At 40.1% G+C, this 23,005-nt stretch overlaps 1 protein-coding gene across 1 annotated transcript; it reads right to left on the minus strand.

Annotated features, from left to right (window-relative positions):
- Positions 1 to 270: 270 nt before the first annotated feature.
- LOC145455486 (uncharacterized) lies at positions 271 to 23,005 on the minus strand. The gene is made up of 15 exons (XM_080333467.1): positions 22,374 to 23,005; positions 19,860 to 20,067; positions 18,151 to 18,474; positions 17,927 to 18,087; positions 15,573 to 15,747; positions 13,987 to 14,153; positions 13,328 to 13,457; positions 12,902 to 13,013; positions 11,396 to 11,610; positions 10,706 to 10,905; positions 10,009 to 10,186; positions 9,620 to 9,922; positions 8,471 to 8,765; positions 8,328 to 8,404; positions 271 to 2,335 (listed from the first exon to the last, which is right to left on the minus strand). Exons 1-15 carry the CDS (start codon positions 22,545 to 22,547, stop codon positions 1,608 to 1,610), a joined length of 3,447 nt encoding a protein of 1,148 aa, XP_080189593.1. The 5' UTR covers positions 22,548 to 23,005; the 3' UTR covers positions 271 to 1,607.

Genomic DNA, 23,005 nt, shown 5'->3' on the forward strand with positions numbered 1-23,005 from the left:
CGGCAGTATATCACTACGCTGTAAACCGCAAGTCTTTTGTTTTGTTTTGTTGAATATTCATTCGGAATTTCATGCCGTCGTTAACTACACCGCGGCCGTAGAGCTCGGTCAACCCAAATGTGTATGTATACCATACAGAAATATGGTGCGAGACCAAACTAGTACGGTACTAAAAATTGCGATAGATGTATCGTACTGTAGCGTGTCGTAACAATACCCTGGCCAGAACCCGTCAAAAGTAAATATAAATATAATACACAAAACACAGTGTAGCATAGCCCGAATTTATAAATAAGATGAAAGTAAAATTATAATAAACGATTATTCCATTTGCTAGATTCAGATCCGGAAAGAAGCTTATTGCATGGGTGAGCACTGACCAGCTATACATCGCTATCGACATACATGATTACTGATTAGCAATAAATAGTGAGATCTTGTCTGCGGTTAATTTTGCTCAGGCATAAAATGGACATATTATGATACGTCCTTGCTCAAGGTTTTATGTTGCAGCAAAGATTCCTGCTCTATCTGTGTATTTGAACTAGGCTCGTACCAATACGAAAGGATCATGTCGTTTCACGTTACAACTGTAACGAGTATCCAGAATTTGAAAACGATTAGTCCTACTTATTTTTCATTTGGCCTCAAGCCCAGATACAAAACAATACAATACCGTAATTATAAAATAATATAAATATCACAATTAGAAAGGGAATGCAGGCGTCGTGTTACCGGGATCCTAGCATGAGGTAGTATCAACATCAAAGGTGGAAATTCCTGAGTTTCAGAATGGTTGCATATCATATAGCAAGATAGTTGTCGGAACGTGTGACCATGGTGTCCTACAATGGGGTGGATACAAGCAAATCTCATGGCTCGCTGCGATTGGTACACGTCACATTTTCCATTTGCCCAAAGGCAATTTTACGGTGATTATTAACCGGCTTGCCGAGCGCGAAAATTGATGAAATTGGTATTAATCGAAAGCTATCGCCGTACTGATTGCGCAAATATAAATTTCATTCTGCTCTTGAACCAGGAACCCCCCAAATCAGTCTGCAATGTTGCATTGTAACAGAGTTTGGTATCGTAACGCAACGATGCTTCTAGAATTATATGCGCAGCTCATGAGCATGTGCGTACGAGAATGAGAGTGTGAATACTCAATTGCTTGCGCAACAAAGACGAATACGCTTAAGGTTTGTGCTTCTCCTCACCTGCTCCCAGACGGCATAGTTGCGTCACAATACCAAACTCCGTTACAATGCAACATTCGAGGCTGATTTGGGGGGGGGGTTCAGGACCACGAGCACAATAAAATATATATTTTCGCAATCAGTACCGCGGTAGCTTTGGATTGATCCAAATTTTACCAATTTTAGCGCTCGGCAAGTTGGTCAAAACTTACCGTAAAATTACCGTTGGTTCAATGGAAAGTGTGACGTAATCAATCGCAGTGAGCTGTGAAATTTGCTCTTATCCGCACCGTTGTAGGACACTATGGTGCGACAGACACTTCGAAAAAAGTTTGCTTGATTCTTGCATTTTACAGCAAGCCCTCACTCTTTTTCCAATAAGTCAGGAGCGACCAGTCCTGTTTGGTGTTATACATTAGTTGGAGATAATAGCTCGACCCTTTCTATATCGATATATTCTTCGTCTCCCGTCTCATCGACTAGCGAGACATTTTCCATATCGTCCATCTCGTACGGTCTACATTCATCCTCTGGTTTATCACCCGAAGTATTGTTGGCACTCGCTATTTGCGGAACGCATCTACTTAAAAAATTCGTGATATCTCCTTTCATGGAGTCCCCCCAATCGTTAAAGTCTTCAAAGATACCACTCGATGACGATGAACATCTTCCACGCGGGTTGTCATTGTTCAAGGCCGATTTGGGTCCGTTCACTCCCGGTAGTGACGACGACAAGTACTCATGAATGTAAGGTTCTTCATCTAAACATGATTCGCCCACACTTAGGGTCATTTCGGGGTTAACATGATTATGTAGGATATTACTGTTTGCGGGTGGGTCCAGAGGAACCGATGATTGCGGAAAATCGGTGTATTCTACATCGAATGAGGCAAGAGATTCTCTGTTTGTCGACTCTGCTGTGTCAGGCACCGTGGATCTAACAGGTATAGCATCGACTTCCTGCAGATACTCAGAAGAGTCTCCCTGACTCACGGTCGCTTGCTCGCACACTTTTAGGTACTGTTTGTCTCCGGTTTCGCGACCGGAATACGCCGGTAGTGTTGATGCGGTGGAGACGGTTCGGTTTCGCGGACAGCAGCAATCTTCGCAAGCTGTCGCTGCGTCGTCGGCTACGTCTGAAACAAGAATACTGGTGGCAGATTCCAGCCGGAAACATACACTATACGGATGAGCGTGTAATAGAACCCAATATCAACCCTTTCGAGGCTATGTAATGTTATTTAAATATCTAGTTAGCAATCAATGTATAATTGGTCTGTTTGATAAACAACATAGGCAAATTTAACAAAATTCTGGAAGGTACCGACGTACTCCGGTATTTTCAATAAACTGGAGTCGGGAAGTTTTTACGTTCATATATGTATCATCTGTCCTAATAGGAAAGTGTTATACACCCTTTGCTAGAACCCAATACGATCGGTTCCTAAGCTTTTATTAACATAAAAGTATACACTCGTGTATCTCAATACGCAAGTACAAAGAACAGAAACGATTCCACACCCAACCAGTACATGAGTACAGAATGAAATCAATATTCACGATATCAAAGTAATCAGAAAGCAATCAGCATAAACACCACCTAGTGGTCAAATGGAACTTAATCACCACAGAACTGTCGAATTTCGATCAGTATCAGTAAGGTGAAGACGGCAGTGTAGACCAGTGGTTCTTAACCTTTTTTCCTCCAGCTTTCAAAAATTATCGTGCTCCAGCGCCCCCAACCTCATATTGTAAGGAATGTAATAAAGACAATGAGTTAGAGGGAGGGCCGTAACAGCACTTCGTCAACCCCCCTACAAACGATTGCCTTGCGCATCCATAGCGTAATAAACCAAAGTTCTGAAGGCTTTGCCCCCCAAGAACCCCGTAGCGTGATTTCGATGGTCAGCAGAGTTTGTGTGGCCTGGTCGCCCTAGGTACCAAAATTTTCTATAATGCATGAATGTATAAGTGGTAATTACATATATAAGTCGCTATAAAATTTCTATCCTCTCAGCCCACGTAATCAGATTTACCAGTAGCGCTGAGGGAGCTGTTGTATGGGAAAATAAAGGGCACGTAATTAATAATTAAACATATTTGGGCGTGCCCGTAGGTACAATTAATTCGTTACCAGGGTCGTAACAACACTTCGTCAGCCCCCTAAAAAAAAAGTTGGTCTTGAGCCCCCATCGGGTAATAAATCAAACTTCCGGGGGGCTACGCCCCCAGACCCCCCTTCGGCTATCCGCTATTTGCTGAAACTAGTCATCTACATTGGGTGTCCATTTACTGAGGCAGCTATTCTCGTCTAGACGCGCGAAGCGCGAAAAATTTCACTAATTAATGATTGAATTGGTCAATATGATCGTAAATTGCATGTATATTGAGATCAATTTTTATCCTCTCTCTGCTCGCGTAAACAGATTTACCGGTAAAGCTGAGTGATGTGTGATTGAAAAGGTAGGACCCCTCAATAATAATTATACATCTTCGGGCGTATACCCGTTGGCAGGAACGAAACGGCACTTCGTCAGGCCCACCGAAAAAAACTTGGGTCTTGGGATCCCATAGGGTGATAAACCGACCGCCCCCCATCACGTCGTTCGCTTTTGCCAGGAATCAGCTGTACTGTTTAGCGAGCCAGTGCGAAGCGCGAAAACTTTCGATTATTCATAATAAAATCGGTCAGTAAGATCGGGAATTGCATATATATTGCTATCAATTTCTTGTCCTCTCTGCTCACGTTGCCAGATTTACCGGTATAGAGCTGAGTGAGGTGCAATGTTCCCTCTAAGCTGCGCCCGTGCGCAGTGCTTACACGGTCTCTGCGCACAGAAAATCTACGTTTCGCACAACAAATCCGAAGTTATGACCTTTTTTTAGTCGTTACGCACTGTTGTCCAAGGGTCAGCGCAGTGAGTTGTTGAGTGTGCGCAGACTCATCAAAACTTAGAGCGAACGTTGTGAGGTGTCTTGGAAACGGTAGGGCCCGTAACTGATAATTAAACATATTCGGGCGGGCGAACCCGTTGGTACGACTTCGTTGCATGATGTTATTTCGTGAACTCCTGTCTGCTATATCAAAAAATATAGAATCGCCCAACAGGGATATCGCCCAACAGGAATATCTAGTTTTAGATATCCCTGTCACCCAATCGTACTAAACTAAAAGACGCGCACGATTTCAGAGTGGTATTTCTTCACTTGCATATAATTTTTCCCTGCCAGATGGAATTCGTCTTCTGGGGTTCAGATTGCCAAGACAGGAACATTCGGTGCCAGTTATTTAGGCGCCCATGGACAATTAAACCTATATGTCTTTTGTAGGCTATATATAACGAAGTTTTCGGTGTTAATTTACTCTGAATACTCATTAGGGATAGGCCTATGTGCTACCAACACATCATCTACTGCGAAGTCATTTTTCTCCAGCGCCCCCCATACCGCCCCTGAGCCCAGCGCCCCCCATATCGCCCCCTGAGCGTTTCCGCCCCTTCAAAATGGCCAGCGCCCCTTGGGGGGCGCTGGAGGCAAGGTTAAGAACCACTGGTGTAGACGATGGTATCAAACCACTACCGAGACCAGGTGCTGCCAATGACTATAAGTTTCCTCCTATGCAGCATTCCGCCACTGGATCATGAGCATGTGATTTTGTAATTTGAAATATGGTTCCTCACAAATGGAATTATTGAAATCGTTTCTAATTTAAGCTAGCTGTCACGCTGATTCAGAAAAGGTGAATTGTAATCCAGTCGGGAAGCTGATGTCCTCAAAATTACACTCAAAGAGAAAATCGGCAGTGCTTCGAACGATCGCTGCGCACTGAAACTACGACACATTGACACTGCGTTCTCATTGCTCGGTAACAGTGCGTCTGGACGAGTTTGACCAGTTGCCTTTGAGAGGCGATTTCTGAATTGCGTGTTTTTACATTGGCAGGCCGTGTTGTTTTTGGCATTTCAGGAACCAAATGCAAAAACTGCCAAAAATAAAAATTTTGAAATGCCAAAAATAAGTAATTTTTTGGTAATTTTGGCATATGCAAAAAATTAACACTGCCTGTGCAAAAGGCCTTCAGATCTATACGCACCATACATACATACATACATACATACATACATACATACATACATACATATATGCATACATACATACATACATACATACATACATACATACATACATACATACATACATACATACATACATAAACACTTACATGTATACTTACATGCAGTCCTTTCCTAGTTTTCATTGCCGGGTAGATGATGTTTCACATTATTTATTATTAAATTCCCTCATGATTTCTAATCATTGTTTGGGTAGTGACGGCTGCTAGCCAAACGTATAAAAAACATTTTTAGGGATGGTGTGTACCTCAAAAAGGTTCAGGTCCGTGTGAACGCGAACCTTTTTGAAAGGTTCTGTGTGAACGCGAACCTCATGACATCACGTGACGTCATATTCCTAATTGTAACCCTACATTTCAGTAAAGTGATATATTTATATGCATTATATAAGTTCACGATACATAGCAACGACTTGGGCACATATTGCCACAATGCTGAAGTATACTGACTTTTTAAACGTCGCCAAATGTATCAACTAGAGCAATCAAATAATATAATAAATCGTAAAATCAATATCATCCGTCGCTTTGCCTACAATTTCGACGAGGACTTGTAAACGGAATATTAAGCTTATGCCTGGACGGTATGGGCCAGACCGGACGATGTATTTGGCGTATGAGTGTTGCTACGTTGATATTCAGCAGAATGTGTTAAACGGGTTTTAACCTATTAACAAGTTATACAGCAGTAGCCAGCACCCAATCGCACGGATTTGGTTTTTATGATACAATAAACCTATATGAAATCAAGATGGATCCCGTACGCTTGCTTGAATTTTTACATCAGAAAATGATTTCAATGTCATTGATTGGTTGAATAAGCATCCTTCGCTGACTATCTACATGTGGCGTATTTCGCTCTTGATGTTATATGATTGCGGGTCAAGCTCACAGCAGGGAGTCACTAAATATTCACAAACAGAAAGCTGGCTATTTCGAGCAAACTTTTGTAACAAAGCAGGTCAATTTTTTTAGATTGTCAAGGTGCATGCTCGTTTAGTTTGGATTTTTTTTAATACTGCCAGCGCCATGCATAGAGTGGTCCGCAGTTGCAATGAAATAAATTTCAAACGAAGATGTTGTAATGACGTGAAAATCGTAATATATCAAAGAGGTTCACGGTGTAGAACCTACCACGGTTCGTTTGTGAAAGTGAACCTCTAAATTTCCGAGGTTCACATACAGAACGCGAACGTTCACACCATACCTAGTAATCTCGTAAGCATAGTGAATCGACTATTGAGAATAGATATTGCAGAAGCACTCGGTCCTGTATCGAATAGATTTGGTCTGCAACATCGTTTTTAATTCGGATTTAAATCTTGCTGTTTGATGACACTGTGTGGATACTGCATGTTTTGTGACTTCCGCTCCATAAGGAAGACCAAACTGAAGCAATTTACATGGCTAATACGAGTCTATAAATATGAATTCATGACGATGCCAAAATTGTTAAAAATAAAATATGAAAAATGGCAAAAATTAGCTATTTTTGGTACTTTTGTCCTCTGCTAAAAATAACACGGACTACACATTGGTAAATGACACTCTTATATCATTTTTACAACAAAGTCTACTGCTTTTCTTCGTTTTCATATCTACTATTTTCGTGTGAAATTGATTGCTCAGATATCCTGCAGCAGTCGATATGATGGAGTATTTCAAAGACTTGATGTCCGCTGGTGTTCGATCGAACATAGGTTAAGTGCCACTGCCCTAAATGAAGATCTGTGGTCTATATGTTTGCATCATGTTTTACTAGTTACCATGGTAGAGTATAATTAGTTTACCAGATATTTAGGTTATAAGACAAAATATATATCTGACGCATCGCCAGTTAAACAGATATATTTAACGAGCGAGACGAAATATGATGATTGCGCGTGTTTACTGTTACACGATAGTGTCAATAAGACCATTGCAATTACTGACCAAGAGGCCTCGATGCACACAGGGCTTTAGAGTATGATATGGTGGTATTTATGGCATGCATCTTGGCATGCCGGGTATACCATGAGTAGGGCAATTTTTTTTGACCTAAAAAACGGAAGATTTTGACCTAACAAAACAAAATTTTGACATTTTTTGACCTAAAAAAACTGAATTTTGACCAAATTTTGACCTCACGTATGCAAATTAGGTGTTTTCGCACCTAATGTGAAAATTGTACTACTTATCTTCATTTCTGGTTGGAACTGTCTGTCCTTATGAAGTATTTTGGCCTAAAACACTTTTTTGGCTTGAAAACTGACATATTTTTAGATGAAAAAACTAGTATTTCGACGAAATCTGGCCCAATGAAGAATTCCAGTAGTTACATCACGAATTATGGTAGAAATAATTAAAATTTGTTGTAGTTTAACGAAAGAAGCTTTCCTACATTCTCGGGTAGAAAGTGTCTGTCCTTACTAAGTAGCTTGCCAAAAATGGAGAAAGAACGATCAACAGCAGCAGTTGTTGCCTTTTTGGCTGACAGCACTGAAGTTGTGCGTACACTGCTGGTGACACACCGTGTTGCTTCATTTTGAAAATGCTATCTACATCACAATTTTTCATCATGCGTTTCTTGATATAAGAACCATGCAATGCCCACGCAGTCTTCCTTCAGTTAGGATATTGAGGCACATTGACCAAACACCACATCAGCCTATTTGTTTCATTTGAATGTTTATGATTCACAATGAGCAGACAATGGGCCGTCTACAACGGTAGGCCTATAAAGTAGGCTACAAGCTGTAAAATGTCAAATAATAAGTTCACCGACAGTGCAAAATCTACGATACAAACGAAATGCAGGTTGCAAAAAAGTTTCAACTTTTTGAACAATTTTGACATTTTTTGACCTAACGCTACAATTTTGACCTAATTGTGACTTTTTTGACATGTCAAAAAAAATTGCCCTAACCATGAGTAATTGAGTATAGTACGGTCAGTCGGTCTTGTTAAATAACATACACAATGGCAAGGTGTTTTCACAGTGAAGCAAACACACTTACATTCCAATGAAATGATGTCGTGCGTCTCGTCATCGTTATAGCCAGGGCGATGTTGTGAGTTTGTGTCCAGTTCAGAGCTGCAATTATGTCGCAATATCAGTTTCAAATGTTTAGATCGCGTAGACTCGTTGCAATTGCTTTACCTTGTGGTTTCGACATTGTCAACAAAATCAGGAGTTTCATCACAATTCGTCGATGGGAAAATGGAATTATAGACTTCCATGTCATCAGAATTATTTGCTTTCCCTTGTGTATACGACACCGTAACTTTATCAATCACGTTCATGTCGATGGTAGGGGCTGGTGCTGTGAATCGTTTCTTTAAGCCCTTCTTGATTGCGCTTCGATACCAATACATGATGGCCAAGCCGAACAAAATCAGAGCGATTACCAATAGTAACGTCACAATCAATATCACGTTATTGGAGCTGCTTCCATCTGCAAAGATCGGTATCAGAAAACGACATCCAAATTTGCAGCTGGGCTGATCAAAGCTGTGCGAATTAAAGCTGAGCTAAGTAATATCTAAACAACGCTTTGCACAGTTTATTTTGCAAGATACAATATACAACGAGTGACTGGCAGATTGTAACGTTTCGACAGTTACTTTTTACAGTATTACGTTAAAGAGAAGTACATATTTCAATAACTTATTTCGGGACTAAGCTTTACACCGATTGTTGCTTGATTTAGCACGTCCGATAATGTCAGGTGACTAATCGGCAGTTTTACGGAAAACTACTAATTTCTTACAATATAGATTTTGGAAAGCAAAAAGGAGTTTTTTCAAATGACAGTGTCCTAAGAAATATCCCCTATCTCACGGTAACTGAATATATTTTCGAAGATTTCACTTATTAGTATAGTCATCATGAATTAATCGCGAACATACATCTTGGAATTTAGAAAGTTCCTCTGATTAACTATGCTAAAAGTATGCGATCCTTCGACTAAATCTACTTTTTTCATACCTTTCATTTTCTACTCTTGAATTCGTTTTGATGTGTCTTGGAAAGTGCCACTTTACTTGTGACAGAGTAGAAAGTTACTTTTACCTGAGTCGAAACATTGACAACACCAACGACTTTGGACACCTCTAGTGCATCCTATAATAATATAATTTACTCTGAAGCACATTTCCCACGCAGCATGTCATTGACCTACTATAAAAATGTCCTCAATAAAAATACGGACCAAGTACCAAGTGGTCCAGGACTGTGCTGTATTTACTGAGAAAAATGTTATCAATTTCTGTCGAGTCTCTCGATAAAGACACTTAATTTTCAACATACCTTCGGAAATGATGCAGGAGATCTCGTGCGACTCATCCGCTTCAGAACGTAAACTCTTTCCGTCAAGCTCATTAACAGCAACGACAGTGAACGAAAACGTAGCATTGGTATCAACGCACGAAGTGTCTACTTCCTGCTGAGTTTTTGCTGTCACGTATGTTTTCTTTACTGCTTCGTGAAGGTCGTACTGCGTTATCTCGTATATGGTCGGTCCGTTTTTGTGCAAGGGTGGACTCCAGGACAACATCGGACTCGGTGAGTTATTCGGTAGCGGCGTCCAGGGTTTTCCTGGTTTTCCAGGTTCTGAGTACGACAGGAAAACCAATTAAAACGGATGATACGTAATTTCAGACAGCGGTTGCACTAGAAAACATGTAAAAATATCTCACTGGTTACTGGTGTCTTTATGAATTTCATTTTAATGGGAACATCCATAGCGACACCGATTCTCCTATTATCGCCTGGTTCGGATAGATCATTTATACACACAAGCCTCTCCGTCACTCCATACTTGGTATATCCGAATACATCCTTTGTCAATGTGACTTTGGTTGAGTTACGCGTTTTCTGCAAAACATGAAAGTTAAAAGCATTGACGTGTGTGAACGTTCGGTTGGGCAACGCAACATTCCTCTCCGATAGACTAGTAAACAGTGTAGGAGTGTAGCAGTGTCACTGGGCAATAGACTTAATATACCATGCTGAACTTCCTCAAATCCATGACGAATTCAAAGTACAAAATAAACTTGTTTTTGTCATTTTGATATTCATAGAAAATATTGTAACCCAGAAATTACAGCGTCAATTTTGAAATCCATCATTGAATACCACACTGATAGTTTAATGGGGTGATCATGACGACTGACGAGCATGTTGACTAAAACAAGACCGTGTGATCAGTGCTGATGGTTTCACGACAAAATGTATTCTCCGCAAATATCAGCGCAATCATGTCGGAAAGAGTAAATATTATTAACGAACGAGTCATCCGATTAAAATTTTAAATTTATAGTATTCCTTTTCAATTATATATTCCACGTCTAAAAGCAGCACGTAAAGGTTAGTTTACGATGTAGGCCTACTTACGATGTTGTGTATAAATGTTCGATGACACAACCGTTTCGATTCACCGTCGCATTCCGCACCCCCCACAGCGAGGTATTGAATTTGTCGGTTCATGAAATCGTATTTTGGCATATTTGGCCATTCGATGGTGATTTTTGCATCAGTGGTGTTGGAAGAATCGGTGAGGCTGAAGTCTTCAGTTCCGCGAAGCAACGGGTCATCTGAAACATATGACAATATCTGAATTTTATCCTCGATGGTAATTGTGCACTCAAAATGCAGGTGACGCAATCGAGCTGCTTGCTGCGTAGCTGAACATATGTAGGCTACGAGAGATACAAGCAGGGCCACGTTTATTAAATTGTGCCCGGGGTGGGCTCAGCTAAAGGAAAAGCTACTGTCTAACTAAACGCTGAAGTGGCAATACCAGCATCGCAAACGCAATGACGATACTATTTCACAAGAATTGAACTCGTTACTTGTACTTATCTAGCCCAAGACTTTAGATATGAGTAAGCGTAATGTGTGCAAATGCGATTATAGCAACATGTTCTAGCATTATATGTTTCATTGGTGATATAACGCGAGTGGTATTGTTACCACTTATATTCACTATGCGAGAAGTGGCACAATTAAATTGGTCGTACTGTATTATATCTCAACAGGGTGCCAGCCGAACAAAATATATGAAAACGCACATAACATACTAACATTTTACAATGCGACTTGCACGTGACTGTAAAACCATTCTGGGATTCGCCATGCTTTCCACAATAACAACATATTCCAGACACGGGCTCCATCTGTGGTTGATTCTCAAAACGTCCCGAGTCATGTCCATGTTCTTTGTGTAAATAGTGTTGAAGCCTTTGACGAGACAATCGCTATAATAGTCGTACTCTTCAACTGTTTCAACGTCTGGTGTTCTGTAAACAAGGTGAACATTAGAGGACAATTATCGTTCACACATAATACGATCCGAAATTGCAACAAAAACGATGCATAGTGAATTTTCTTAATGAAAAACAACACAATTGTCAAATTGCAACAGTTAGGCTATATGGTGTACTATAGACCAGTGGTCGGGAACCTATGGCTCGCGAGCCATATATGGCTCTTTTGGGTATAAGATATGGATCATTGACATATTTTTAATTTTAAACAAATTTTATCGATATTGCAGCAACTAGTTAGTAAATTTTCGTAACGGCCAGAATAATTATTCTCGTGGCAGCATAAACATGTATTTGAGAGGTCAGACAGTGGCGTATTCAGGGTTACGGGCTCGAACCCCTTTATAAAATCCTCAAATTTGAGCTGCTGTAGCGACAGCGACCAATATCCATCGCGAATTCGATGTACCGGGCATCGCGCGGTGCGTGATCTTGGATTGCACCATACGTTGGTTGATCAAAGACAATAGCAGACATGGGGATGCATAAATGACAATCTATTTTTCAAATACACATTCTCTACCTGATCTACGCTGAGATATGAACAGCATTGGAAGTGACATTCATTACTAATCCAAATTACGAGCAACGCTTCGCTAACCACGTTCTTCATTAGTAAGTAGCTTTCTAGTATTGCCGCTGAAATGTAGGCGTGTATAGTGCAACGTTTATGTTACCGCCGTATTTGGATTTTCGAAATGAGTGCTACAGTTATATTAGATTAATATCAATTATTATAAATTCTGAGTTATTAACGAGGAATTGCGCTATCACAGGATGATTAGTAGCCTACCAGTTTTTACAGAGAAAATATGGCGCCCACGACGAATGCCATGTAGTGAGTTCGAATTTGTACTACAATGACGTCGCGAATTTCGATTGTGACGTAACAATTGATGGACATGTATGGCTCTTTGGGAGTTAAAATGGAAAATATAGGGCTAACATGCCTCTTCAGACGAAAAAGGTTCTCGACCACTGCTATGACACTGTCGTGTTTGTCAATGCCACCGCAGTATGGTCGAAGAGGCCCACTGTTCAAGTGTTCAACGAAAGTCGTCTTAAATTTAGTGCTTTGGTGTGGTGACACCATCCTACCCTGGTCAGGCTTGCGCGTTACTCCTTACTATGCTTTCTAACTTTCATATCGATTCTAGGACAACTACAGTTTCCCAGCGAGCTAAATTCAGTTTCTCACCAAACTTAAAACGAGGTAAAGCATAAAGCGTATGCTGCTTCCTATTTTAGCAATTAAATCGGCCACCTGAATCTCGAACATATCCGAGCTTTCATCCATTCTTGAGTTTGATTTCCATAAATGAATTTTAGTGTTGAACTGTCAACTGTAACGCTGCGAGGACGTTTCGGAAACCAATCTAAAAATCAAGTTGATCATGAGGAATGAAATAGGGTAGGACTTAGGGGTTAGACTCGATGATTAAAACAGAACGTGTCAATTGCGAAACAACGTTACTTCTGTCACTAAAACGATTGAAACGGGAATTTTGAATGTGTAACTTAAAAAAATATTCTAGGCAATAAAATTATCTTTCCCTCACTTGATGTGCCCCTGAATGAATGATAAAAACTAGGAATTAAATTGCTATACAATATGTAAGTGATATTATTGCATACAGGCTGACCTCAATCACTTTGTCAAAACTGAAAACTGTAAACGTTGGTTAGTTACCTGACGCTGAAATATCAATTTCCCCCTCTTTCGAGCATCCTATGTCGTTGCAATATCTTCCGGAGCATGAAATCATTTCATAAGTAGTGTTGAATGTCATGCTGGTGAAGTTTGCAATTGTAAAATTCTTCTGGAAATTGTTAATATCGTAAAATTCAGTAGCTTATTTAAAACCAAAAATCTCCATTGAGGATACGGTCAAGGCTGCGTAGAGAGTTGGGAAATAAATATGGTACAAAAAGCACATGAGCAGGAATTCAAGTCAGGTACCTCGACATCGGTCGAGTGCAGTATTCGTGAACCACCATTACTATGATCTCATCGAAACGAAATCGAGTCCAAGTTCGAACGATTTACATATACCCGACGACAGGGAAGTTGATATCAATAATCAATGCTTTAGCATCCTATGAATATGATATACATTATACAATGGTTTGTGTAGTATAATGTAGTTTGTTGGGCATGAGCAGACACACGCATGCTATTTCGTAATTTCTAAGTCATCTCGTTCACCGTTGTGATTGTCTGGGAGTGAATTAATCGGATATATTGTTTGCTGCGATATCGGCAGTTACGCCACTATCGTGGTCGGGTCGTAAATTCACCAGAAAGGCTTACGATTACCAACGACATTGTGATATAGAACATAGTCTTACGTAGCGCCATTCCGCGTCCCTGCACGATATATTGAACTTGTTCACGTTTTCATACGCCAGGGGATATCGCGGCCAGTGCAGTTCAGCTGAACTGTACGTGGTGCCTTCGACGCGCACCTGCTTTACCCGTGTCAGTCGTCGAGTGAACTTGAAGCGTCGCGAAGGAGCTGAAAACCAAGATATTCGCTCGTAAGTAAACCGTGCGGCCCATTGAAAAATTAAACCTCACATTACCAGTTCATTCCATTGAACAAGTAATGACGGATGATATATCCGTGTAAATATCATGAACATCCGCTCAACAGTTCCGACAAAATAGACAGTACAAAGTATGAAGGACATGAGAGATACCATGTGATATAAATACCACGACGCGATAACTACTAAGTTCAAATCGGGTTACTTTACAGTATAATGGACACAGCGATTCTAGTATACGAGTCCGAACCGAGTGTCAATTGTCATGATTCGGGGCGGGTAGTGAAACAAGGTAAACAAGTAGTTAAACATATGGTTGCCAACTAGGGATGGTGTGAACGCGAGGTTCACGTTCGCGTTCTGTGTGTGAACCTCGGGAATTTAGAGGTTCGCGTTCACAACAGAACCTTGTTAGGTTCTGCACTGTGAACCTTTTTCATATATTAAAATTTTCACTTCATATTGACATCTTTGGATCGAATTTATTGCATTTCAACTACGGGCCACTCTATGAATGACGCCGGCAGCATAAAAAACCAACTCAAAACGAGCATGCACCTTTACAATCTCAAAGATTTTACTTGCTTTGTTACAAAAATTTTGCTCGAAATATCTAACTTTCCGTTTGTGAATATTTAGTGACTCTCTTATGTGAGCCAACCCGCAATCACACAACATCACGGGCGACATACATAACATGTAGAGAGCGAATGATGCTTATTCAACCAATCAATAAGAATGATATCGTTTTTTGATGTACAAATCTAGCTAGCGTACGGGGTCTATCTTCACATCATATGTTTACTGTATCATTAAAACCAAATCCGTGCGATTGAGGTGTTAGCTACAGCTGTATAACTTTTGTGGTAGCCTAATATCGGTAGCAAGTATAAAAACCTGTTTTACACTCTGCCCAATATCATTGTAGCAATACTCATACACCGAATACATTGCCCGGTCTGGTCAAGACCGTTAAGGCGTAAGCTTATATTCCCTGGCAACTCCTCTTCGAAATTATTGGCAAAGCGAAGGATGATATTGATTTTATGGGAGTATTATATCATTTGATTGCCTCAGTTGATACATTTAGCGACGTTTAAAACGCCAAAATGTACTTCAGCATTGTGGCATTATGTGGCCCCAGTCGTCGCTAGGTATTGTGTACATTAATATAGGCTATCACTTCATTGAAAGATAGGGTTGGAATTAGCTATATGACGTCACGTGACGTCACGAGGTTCACGTTCGCGTTCACACAGAACCTTTCAAAAAGGTTCGCGTTCACACGAACCTGGACCTTTCAGAGGTTCACACCATCCCTATTGCCAACCCATATGTGTATTTCAGATCCCTGCCAGACCAACTCTTTTATCTAGCTAGCGTTATACCTAATAGATTAGTACGAACGGATACGCTGTCGCTCCAGTCGGACCAGGTTCCAGTCATAGCTAAATCTTCCGTACGCCCCTGGACTTGAACGAAGTATATCGTATTTGGTTGTAACCTAGGTTCGTCAGCGGCGGGCAAAGTATAACTTTGTTCATTGTCGACAGGGTCTGTGTCCTGAATAAATAACAAATGCAAAAATTAATCAACAAATCTCATTTTTTCAACCATATTCACTTAATAACCATTGCTATATACGTGTCCAGTACACGGAACAAGCTAGAAATGCTGCATGTGGATAATCGGAAGCGTTACCTTATTAATACCACCAGTCTAACAGTCGCAAATAATTGTTATCTGACTCCTCAATCTTGGCGAAAAGAGTTGTATTCACACCAGTGTTGGGATGACTCGAGTCATGACTTGACTCGAGTCAGACTCGAGTCACCTTTTTCGTATGACTTGACTTGACTCGAGTCACATTGTTAAAATGACTTGACTTGACTCGACGTATCAGAAATGTGGATTGACTCGTGACTCGAAGCAAAATTCACGAGTCAATTTCAAGTCATCAAGCAATCGATGTCGATAAAAATCACTGTATCTTGCAATCGGATTGTTCGCAAAACGCTGGTGTAACTCGTGAGAGCGACCAATCATTCAATGATCGTGCGTTTTCCTGAGCCTCCATTGTTCTCTCACAAATAAATTGACCGCTTACGAAGTGATCGAAGCTTATAGCTTACGCTGTCGTAAACTAGTATGGTAATGTATTTTAATAGAATAATGTCTATTACTGTTCTCTGTACCTGAACCAAACCTCTTTCTTGAAATTAAATTCGAAGATAGTTTATATAGTCCTCGACCATTGGCGCAGGCTCGAATGGTATCATATTCATTTGTAAATGGGTAATGTATTGCATCTTATCAATTCGTTTCTTATCAATTCTATATATTGGCTGGTAACTATATACTGAGGCTTTGCCGTTATACTTGCGTAGTTCAGCATTTCTACGTATATGTAAGCGATACAGCGCCGTCTTACGTTTATATTTACCTTCATATTCGTTCATCGGTTCAAAATCAATGACCAGTTAATCTGTATTCCAGACAGCTAGCAAAATGCAATGGCGTAGGTATTCGAAAATGCAACTTGACTTGAAATGTGACTTGACTCGTGACTTGACTTGACTTGACTTGACTCGACTTGACTCGAGTCACCTCCAAAAATCGAGTGACTTGACTTGACTCGAGTCACCTTCGAAAATCGATTGACTTGACTCGAGTCAAAATGTGCAATGAATCGAAATGACTCGTGACTCGAAGGTAGTGACTTGATCCCAACACTGATTCACACCTGTGTAACACTCGTGATACGGGGTGTGAATATACATACGTAGTACGAAACCAGAATCTGTACCTCAGACTTACACCACGGTATAAATCAACCACAACCGTTTAATACAAATGGTGCTTTTACGTAGGGGCGTGGTATGCACGTGGACATAGGATTTATGACCGTGATATACTACTTGAGTTAGGTTCTGTTCTGTTGTCGCTAAGAGGTACTACCATGTTGCGACATCGCGAAAATTGGCGATATTTTTTTACCTCTAATGACCGGTACCGATATATCTTTCAAAGTTTGATATCGACTCGTACGCGTAGCATATATTTCGTTTTATCACTGCACAAATATTCAATTTTGCCTGTACAGAAAAAAGTGGTCAGTAGCGAATTGGCACCATCATGCAGGTTTTTTGAATAGATACTATTCTGATAATATTGTTTGTAAATACTTCTACTTCTACAACTATATTAGAAATATTTTGTGCGGTATATGGAAAATATTTGCCCACATTTTCATCATGTTTATCAGTGAAATTGTCATAACCATTCGATACTATGGGTGATCGTGATCACGGTCATATACAGATTCGAATCACTGCGAACGGCAGAAGGGTTTGCAATTTCGAAGGCGTGAAAGTGACTAAAGACAATATACGACTGACAAATAAAAGTATGCAATGTGTGGCTAAAACTGCTTACATGAGGAACATTTGCAAACAGCCAGTTCCTCGTATTATTGGTATTTGGTATGCCTTTGAAATCGTTATTTATTTTTAGCACTTATTTGGCATTAATTCAACTTGAGTGGCATAGATGGCTAATTTGTCCACCAGAATGGGATGGCATAGATAAATGCAGAAAACACTATCACGCACACTTTGCAAATCAGGATCTTCCTAGCAACCAATCAACAAATCAATCATTGCATGAATAAAGTGAGTCTTAGAAATAAACACTAAAACAGATGCAGATAGACTACATATCTACATAAAAATAACGCGTATACCATCCAATTCGCAGAGCTTTCGTTTTTACGATATCGTAACTTGAATCGGTGATTTTCAGAGAACAATTCATCTGGTGCCTTCGAGAAAGTCACATGTATACGAATATCATCTCCTGTTTTCAGTGGCTTCACTCCTGTTATAATAGCTCTCTTCGGCTTTACTGAAAAGATGCATACATGCGTTCGTTATGATTCCAGGCACCGTTGAAATGCGGTGTACTTACTGTGATTGTAAGGAATGATCTTCATCTCACTCGATTGAAATAATTTATTACCATCTGTCGCAGTTAATACTAGATCGTGTTCATCAAATGAGTTCAAGTGGTGAACATCACAGCAAACGCGGTCGGTTGCATTGCAAGAGGTTAATTTATTCGCACTCGGTACATGACTCGAGCTCGTTTTAGCATCATAGTTCCAGTATGTACTCGACAAAGTGAAGTTACTGAAAGCATGTATCGAGGAAGACGCAGTCCAACAGCAGCTGAGCGTGTCTGTGTCCATGTAGTGTGTGCATCCATCTTCGGTTAAATATACCGGCAGATGACCTGTCGTTACGAATAAAGGTGTGTCGGCGAGGCAAATTTTGTATAAAAGACAGAAAATATCAATACAGATTCAGTCGATCCACATATGAAGCTAGTAAAAACATATTTGACGAAACGAAGTTTCAAAATGAACACCATGCAAATTGTACGCGAAATATCCTTTTCATTCCAAAATATGCCTACTCAAAACTATACTGTAAGACGTTTTGGTCTGCCACGGATTCTTTACAGAGGATTAGGGATAAGTTTTTGCAGCTCTTTTTACAGCTTTTGGCAGCTTTCTAGTATTATGTTTTAAGCTGCTTGCAGGAATTATATTAAGCAACTTTTTGAAACTTTTTTCTATTTTCCATGCAACTTTTCACTGCAACTTTTATCAAGTATTGCGGAAAATGTAAGATTGTGATTTAAAAAGAACATACTATAAAACTATTGCTAGTATGCTTCTATTCTCTTTGATCTGGATTGGCCAGATCTCAATGGTGTCTATGACGTAACAGTTTGCTTACAAGCTAGAAGCTCAACAACCCTAACTAACTTAAAAGTGGAAGTATGACTTGGCTTTTCCCGTACCATCAAAAACAGGTTAAGTTTTATTGAGATAACTTAGTTAGTGAAACGGTTTATTTATAGAAGCGCATTCGTTATTTTGATGATGTTTAGATATATACAGCTGCCTGTCGGTTTACATCAAGTCGATGCCCATATTGATTATATTTAGGATTGCAATTTTTTAAAGGCCTTTTTTTAAAACACTGTTTAAAACATAAAACATGTTTTAAACAAAGTGTTTTGAAACACCGTTTGTTTTAAATGCAACCCTAATTATATTCCTGTGCGGCCGACTTATAGCTCGGTCCACTTTCGCTTTTTTTAGACACCGCTTGTTAAGTGGGTCGGATGGGGATATATCCTGTACGGTCTACAACACTGAGTAGAAATTCTAAGACTTGACCTCGGCCTGACGCGAACCTATGCCATCGTAGGTGTTTTATCGGTGGAATGTACCAGTATACGCTGCCTGATTGTGTTGTTGCAATGACACGAAAATTGCCAATTCGTAGCATGCCTTGCTGATGAGCGAGTATTACGATTTTGAGAAGAACCCAGAATTGAGAGCGTTGCAGGTAATACTGATGTACTGGTACTGGAATTTCTGAAAACCATTGTGTCTTTAATGTCGAGTCGTCGTTACAACAGGTGAGTGATATTAATTATGTAGCAAGTAATCTGACGTCATTTGTCATGCTGTCTATAATGATATACTATGATATTCAATATTTAAACTAGAAATTACCGTACAAATACCACCGTTACTATATCGCTACACGTAAACCCTACTCATATCAGGCGATTACGTACAAATTCCAAAATCAACGGCTCACATTTCACTGCTAGAAGAGTGCTGTCGATCTCAATGTTGTCTTCGCCGATGCATGTGTATAATCCAACATGGGATGTGCCAAAGTTTGAGATTACGAGCAGCGATAATACATTCGTATTATTGCAATCTTCGTGAATGGGTTCGGAGCAGTTGTAAATGCTAGTGATATTGTCGTCAGATATTCGATATGATTCTTCATTCCCGTCATGCTGCAAGTATGATCAGAAGATGTAGCAATGCATGGGCTGTCAAAGTTAGGGTTATCATATTTTGGGATCCGAAAACGAGGACACTTTTTACAAATCACAAAAATTATATTACTGGACTAGAAAACTGGCGTTTCTAAATTTTGTACGGGAAATTCTATTAGGTTGTCTAAAAAACGGTCAGTTTTCCAATTACACTCCCAAAAATCCACATTACAGATTTCGCGTCATTTATGGCATTTTTCAGTTGTGCCTATCCAGTGGCCTAGCTTTCAAACCTATCAATGACGACGAATTGACAAAAAAGAGGACATTCATGCGTCCTCGGAAGACATTTTTGATTTCCTGAAAAAAGATGACATATGGTAACCCCTATAGTCAAAGGGAACTATAAGGATAGCGCAGCATAGCAATATTATAAGGCTGGAAGATGTGAGAACGACTTGGTCGCCTACATTGCATCGACCCAAAATGACGATACAATAACAACTCTCGAGCAGAATCGAAACCGCGTAGGCATATTCAACAGATGAAGTGATCAGTAAAGAAGAGCTGTCATTGCAGAATATTAATCATCAGAAATTCGCACACGGACCGACAAATTGTTTGATGACATGGTGGTCACTGAGAAGACCGTTAGGTCATCGAGTCAGCTGGTCACCGATATTGCGCACAATAGATGTTGACATAATGTAAACAACGTTTCACACGGGTTTCTGCGATGTTTCTACTTGGACAATCAATAAATTCAGAGTACATGTATTTCCTCTTATTTGACAGACGTCGTCAAGTACAAACCCATCGATTGCTCTACCTAGATGTGACCAATCAATCAGTGATCGAAATGTCGATCGGACTGATACGTACACAGCAGATTGACTAAGATAGGGGATCGAGAATAAAGCTAGATTTTATACGAACTGCATACAGTGCCAGTGTAACTTATATGCGCACGATGCGGTATTCCTACATTATCGGCAAGGATGGACGCGATGCCGCAGAGCAGCGGTTCTTAACCTTTTTCATATCGTTACCCCCAGGAAGAAAATGACGGGATGCTATTACCCCTTTCCAAAATATAACAAATTACAGCTTGCACTCAATTAATTGTAAAACAGCACAAAGATGACGTCACAATGTACCCTGAAATGTATATTAAAAATATCAAGTCAATGGGAAGGCTAATGCTGTTTACGTGTCATCCAGTGGTCAAATCTAGACAAAGGGGAGGATAATAGACAGCATCTCATGTAATTGTCAACCGCAAACTTATTTCGTGCAGAAAATCCTACTAAACAACAATAAGTTGAAAGAAATTCAATCAGAAAGTTCAATGCCATAATGACAAAGATTGGTTATGCATTTGAAGGCGAAATCAATAGGTTCCAAAATATTCCCCTTGTTTCTTCGAAGGCATTTTGCTGATTTCAGACTTAATTTTACTGAGTAGACTAGACAACTACACTTTTCAATACTAACAAACAACTATATTTCTACTATATTGTTACTTCATGATAGGTGTAAAGCTATGAACTTAGACGCCTCTTGTTGTATTTCAATTTGCCAGCATGCGCAACAATATATGATCTGCACTGCTGCAAAATAAATTGGACTTACCTGGAGCTGCACTAAACTACATTCGGCCCTGTTATTCATATTCGCTAATGGCTACTATAATATCACAGCAGGCTTGGTGCGTTAAGTGAAACGAAATATATACAAGCTCGCATAATATATGTATGTTAGCCTACAATCATATTTAAGTTTGAAAATACTTCAGTGCAGCGTTATAAGTATATAAAAAACGTCACTTTGAATTACCCCCGAAAATTGCCAAATTACCCCTTTGGGGGTAATTACCCCTAGGTTAAGAACCACTGCCGTAGAGTTACAGAGCGAAAATACGTCACAGCAATAGCTGATAATGACTCTTCCCCTTGGAAACTTCGTTAAAAGCTAGACAGTACATATATGTCCTAAAGAACTTGGCGCATGGATCTGTTCTAGCAATTGTGAGATGTGAAGATCTCATCAGAACATGCCCCGCGTGTAGCACAATACACGGTGGAAAGATATGTGATATCGGTGTTTAGCACTCTTGGTACTGAGCCAAACTCATTGGTTACCACACGAAGCAGAAACATCTAGTTGCTTCAATAACTCGAAAACTATGATGTACCGATCTCCTTGCGGATTTCATGATTTATCGTGCGAAAAGCATACATGGTGGATTCACATTTAGTCCACCCGAAAAACGGAGGAATCGAAGGCAGTACGCTTCGCAGCGACAAGGGATAGGCCACACTTACCCGATGCGTCCACACGATATTGCCCTTCGATGTTGCATTCTCCGAGGCGATGTCAGCAATACATCGCACAGCCACTGCACTACCTACTGATACTTCGGTAAATGGTTCACTGAAGCTAACTACCCGAGGCACTAAGCACGCAAGTAGACTCAAAAGTAAAGTTATTAGGAGCATGTTTTATTGCAGGTAGCACAAGAAGAGGGTAGTCTAAACGCTTCTCCTTGATTACGACTCGCCTTGTCTGCGGTGCATATTTTGGTAATATTTAACTGATGACGCGGTGTACAGCCAAACAAACATAGTCGGGTATCCAGCGATATGCCTGCGTTTGAAGACCGTCTTGAGCGACTGTTTGTCAAGGACAAATGTTTTCAATGTGAATTTAAGCGATTTCCTTTTCTTCATCTATATTTTCCTTCTCGCGTGCAATAAATATCAATTGATGATTTTCGTTCATAAGTGTCAACGATACTTATGGCTTGAAGATCTGATCGATATATCGTTCCACTTGGCAAACAAACCATTATTATATACATTTGCCGTAATTTGTCTGCTCAGTGACAGCATGTTTTAAGTAGTCACTCCATGCTTCGCTCGTGGCGTAAACAGTTCTTGCGTCACTTGCGGTTGAT

The sequence above is a fragment of the Botryllus schlosseri genome, chromosome 14, assembly GCF_051294905.1.
Source record: "Botryllus schlosseri isolate E-star chromosome 14, Bs_hap1, whole genome shotgun sequence".
Lineage (NCBI taxonomy): Eukaryota > Metazoa > Chordata > Ascidiacea > Stolidobranchia > Styelidae > Botryllus > Botryllus schlosseri.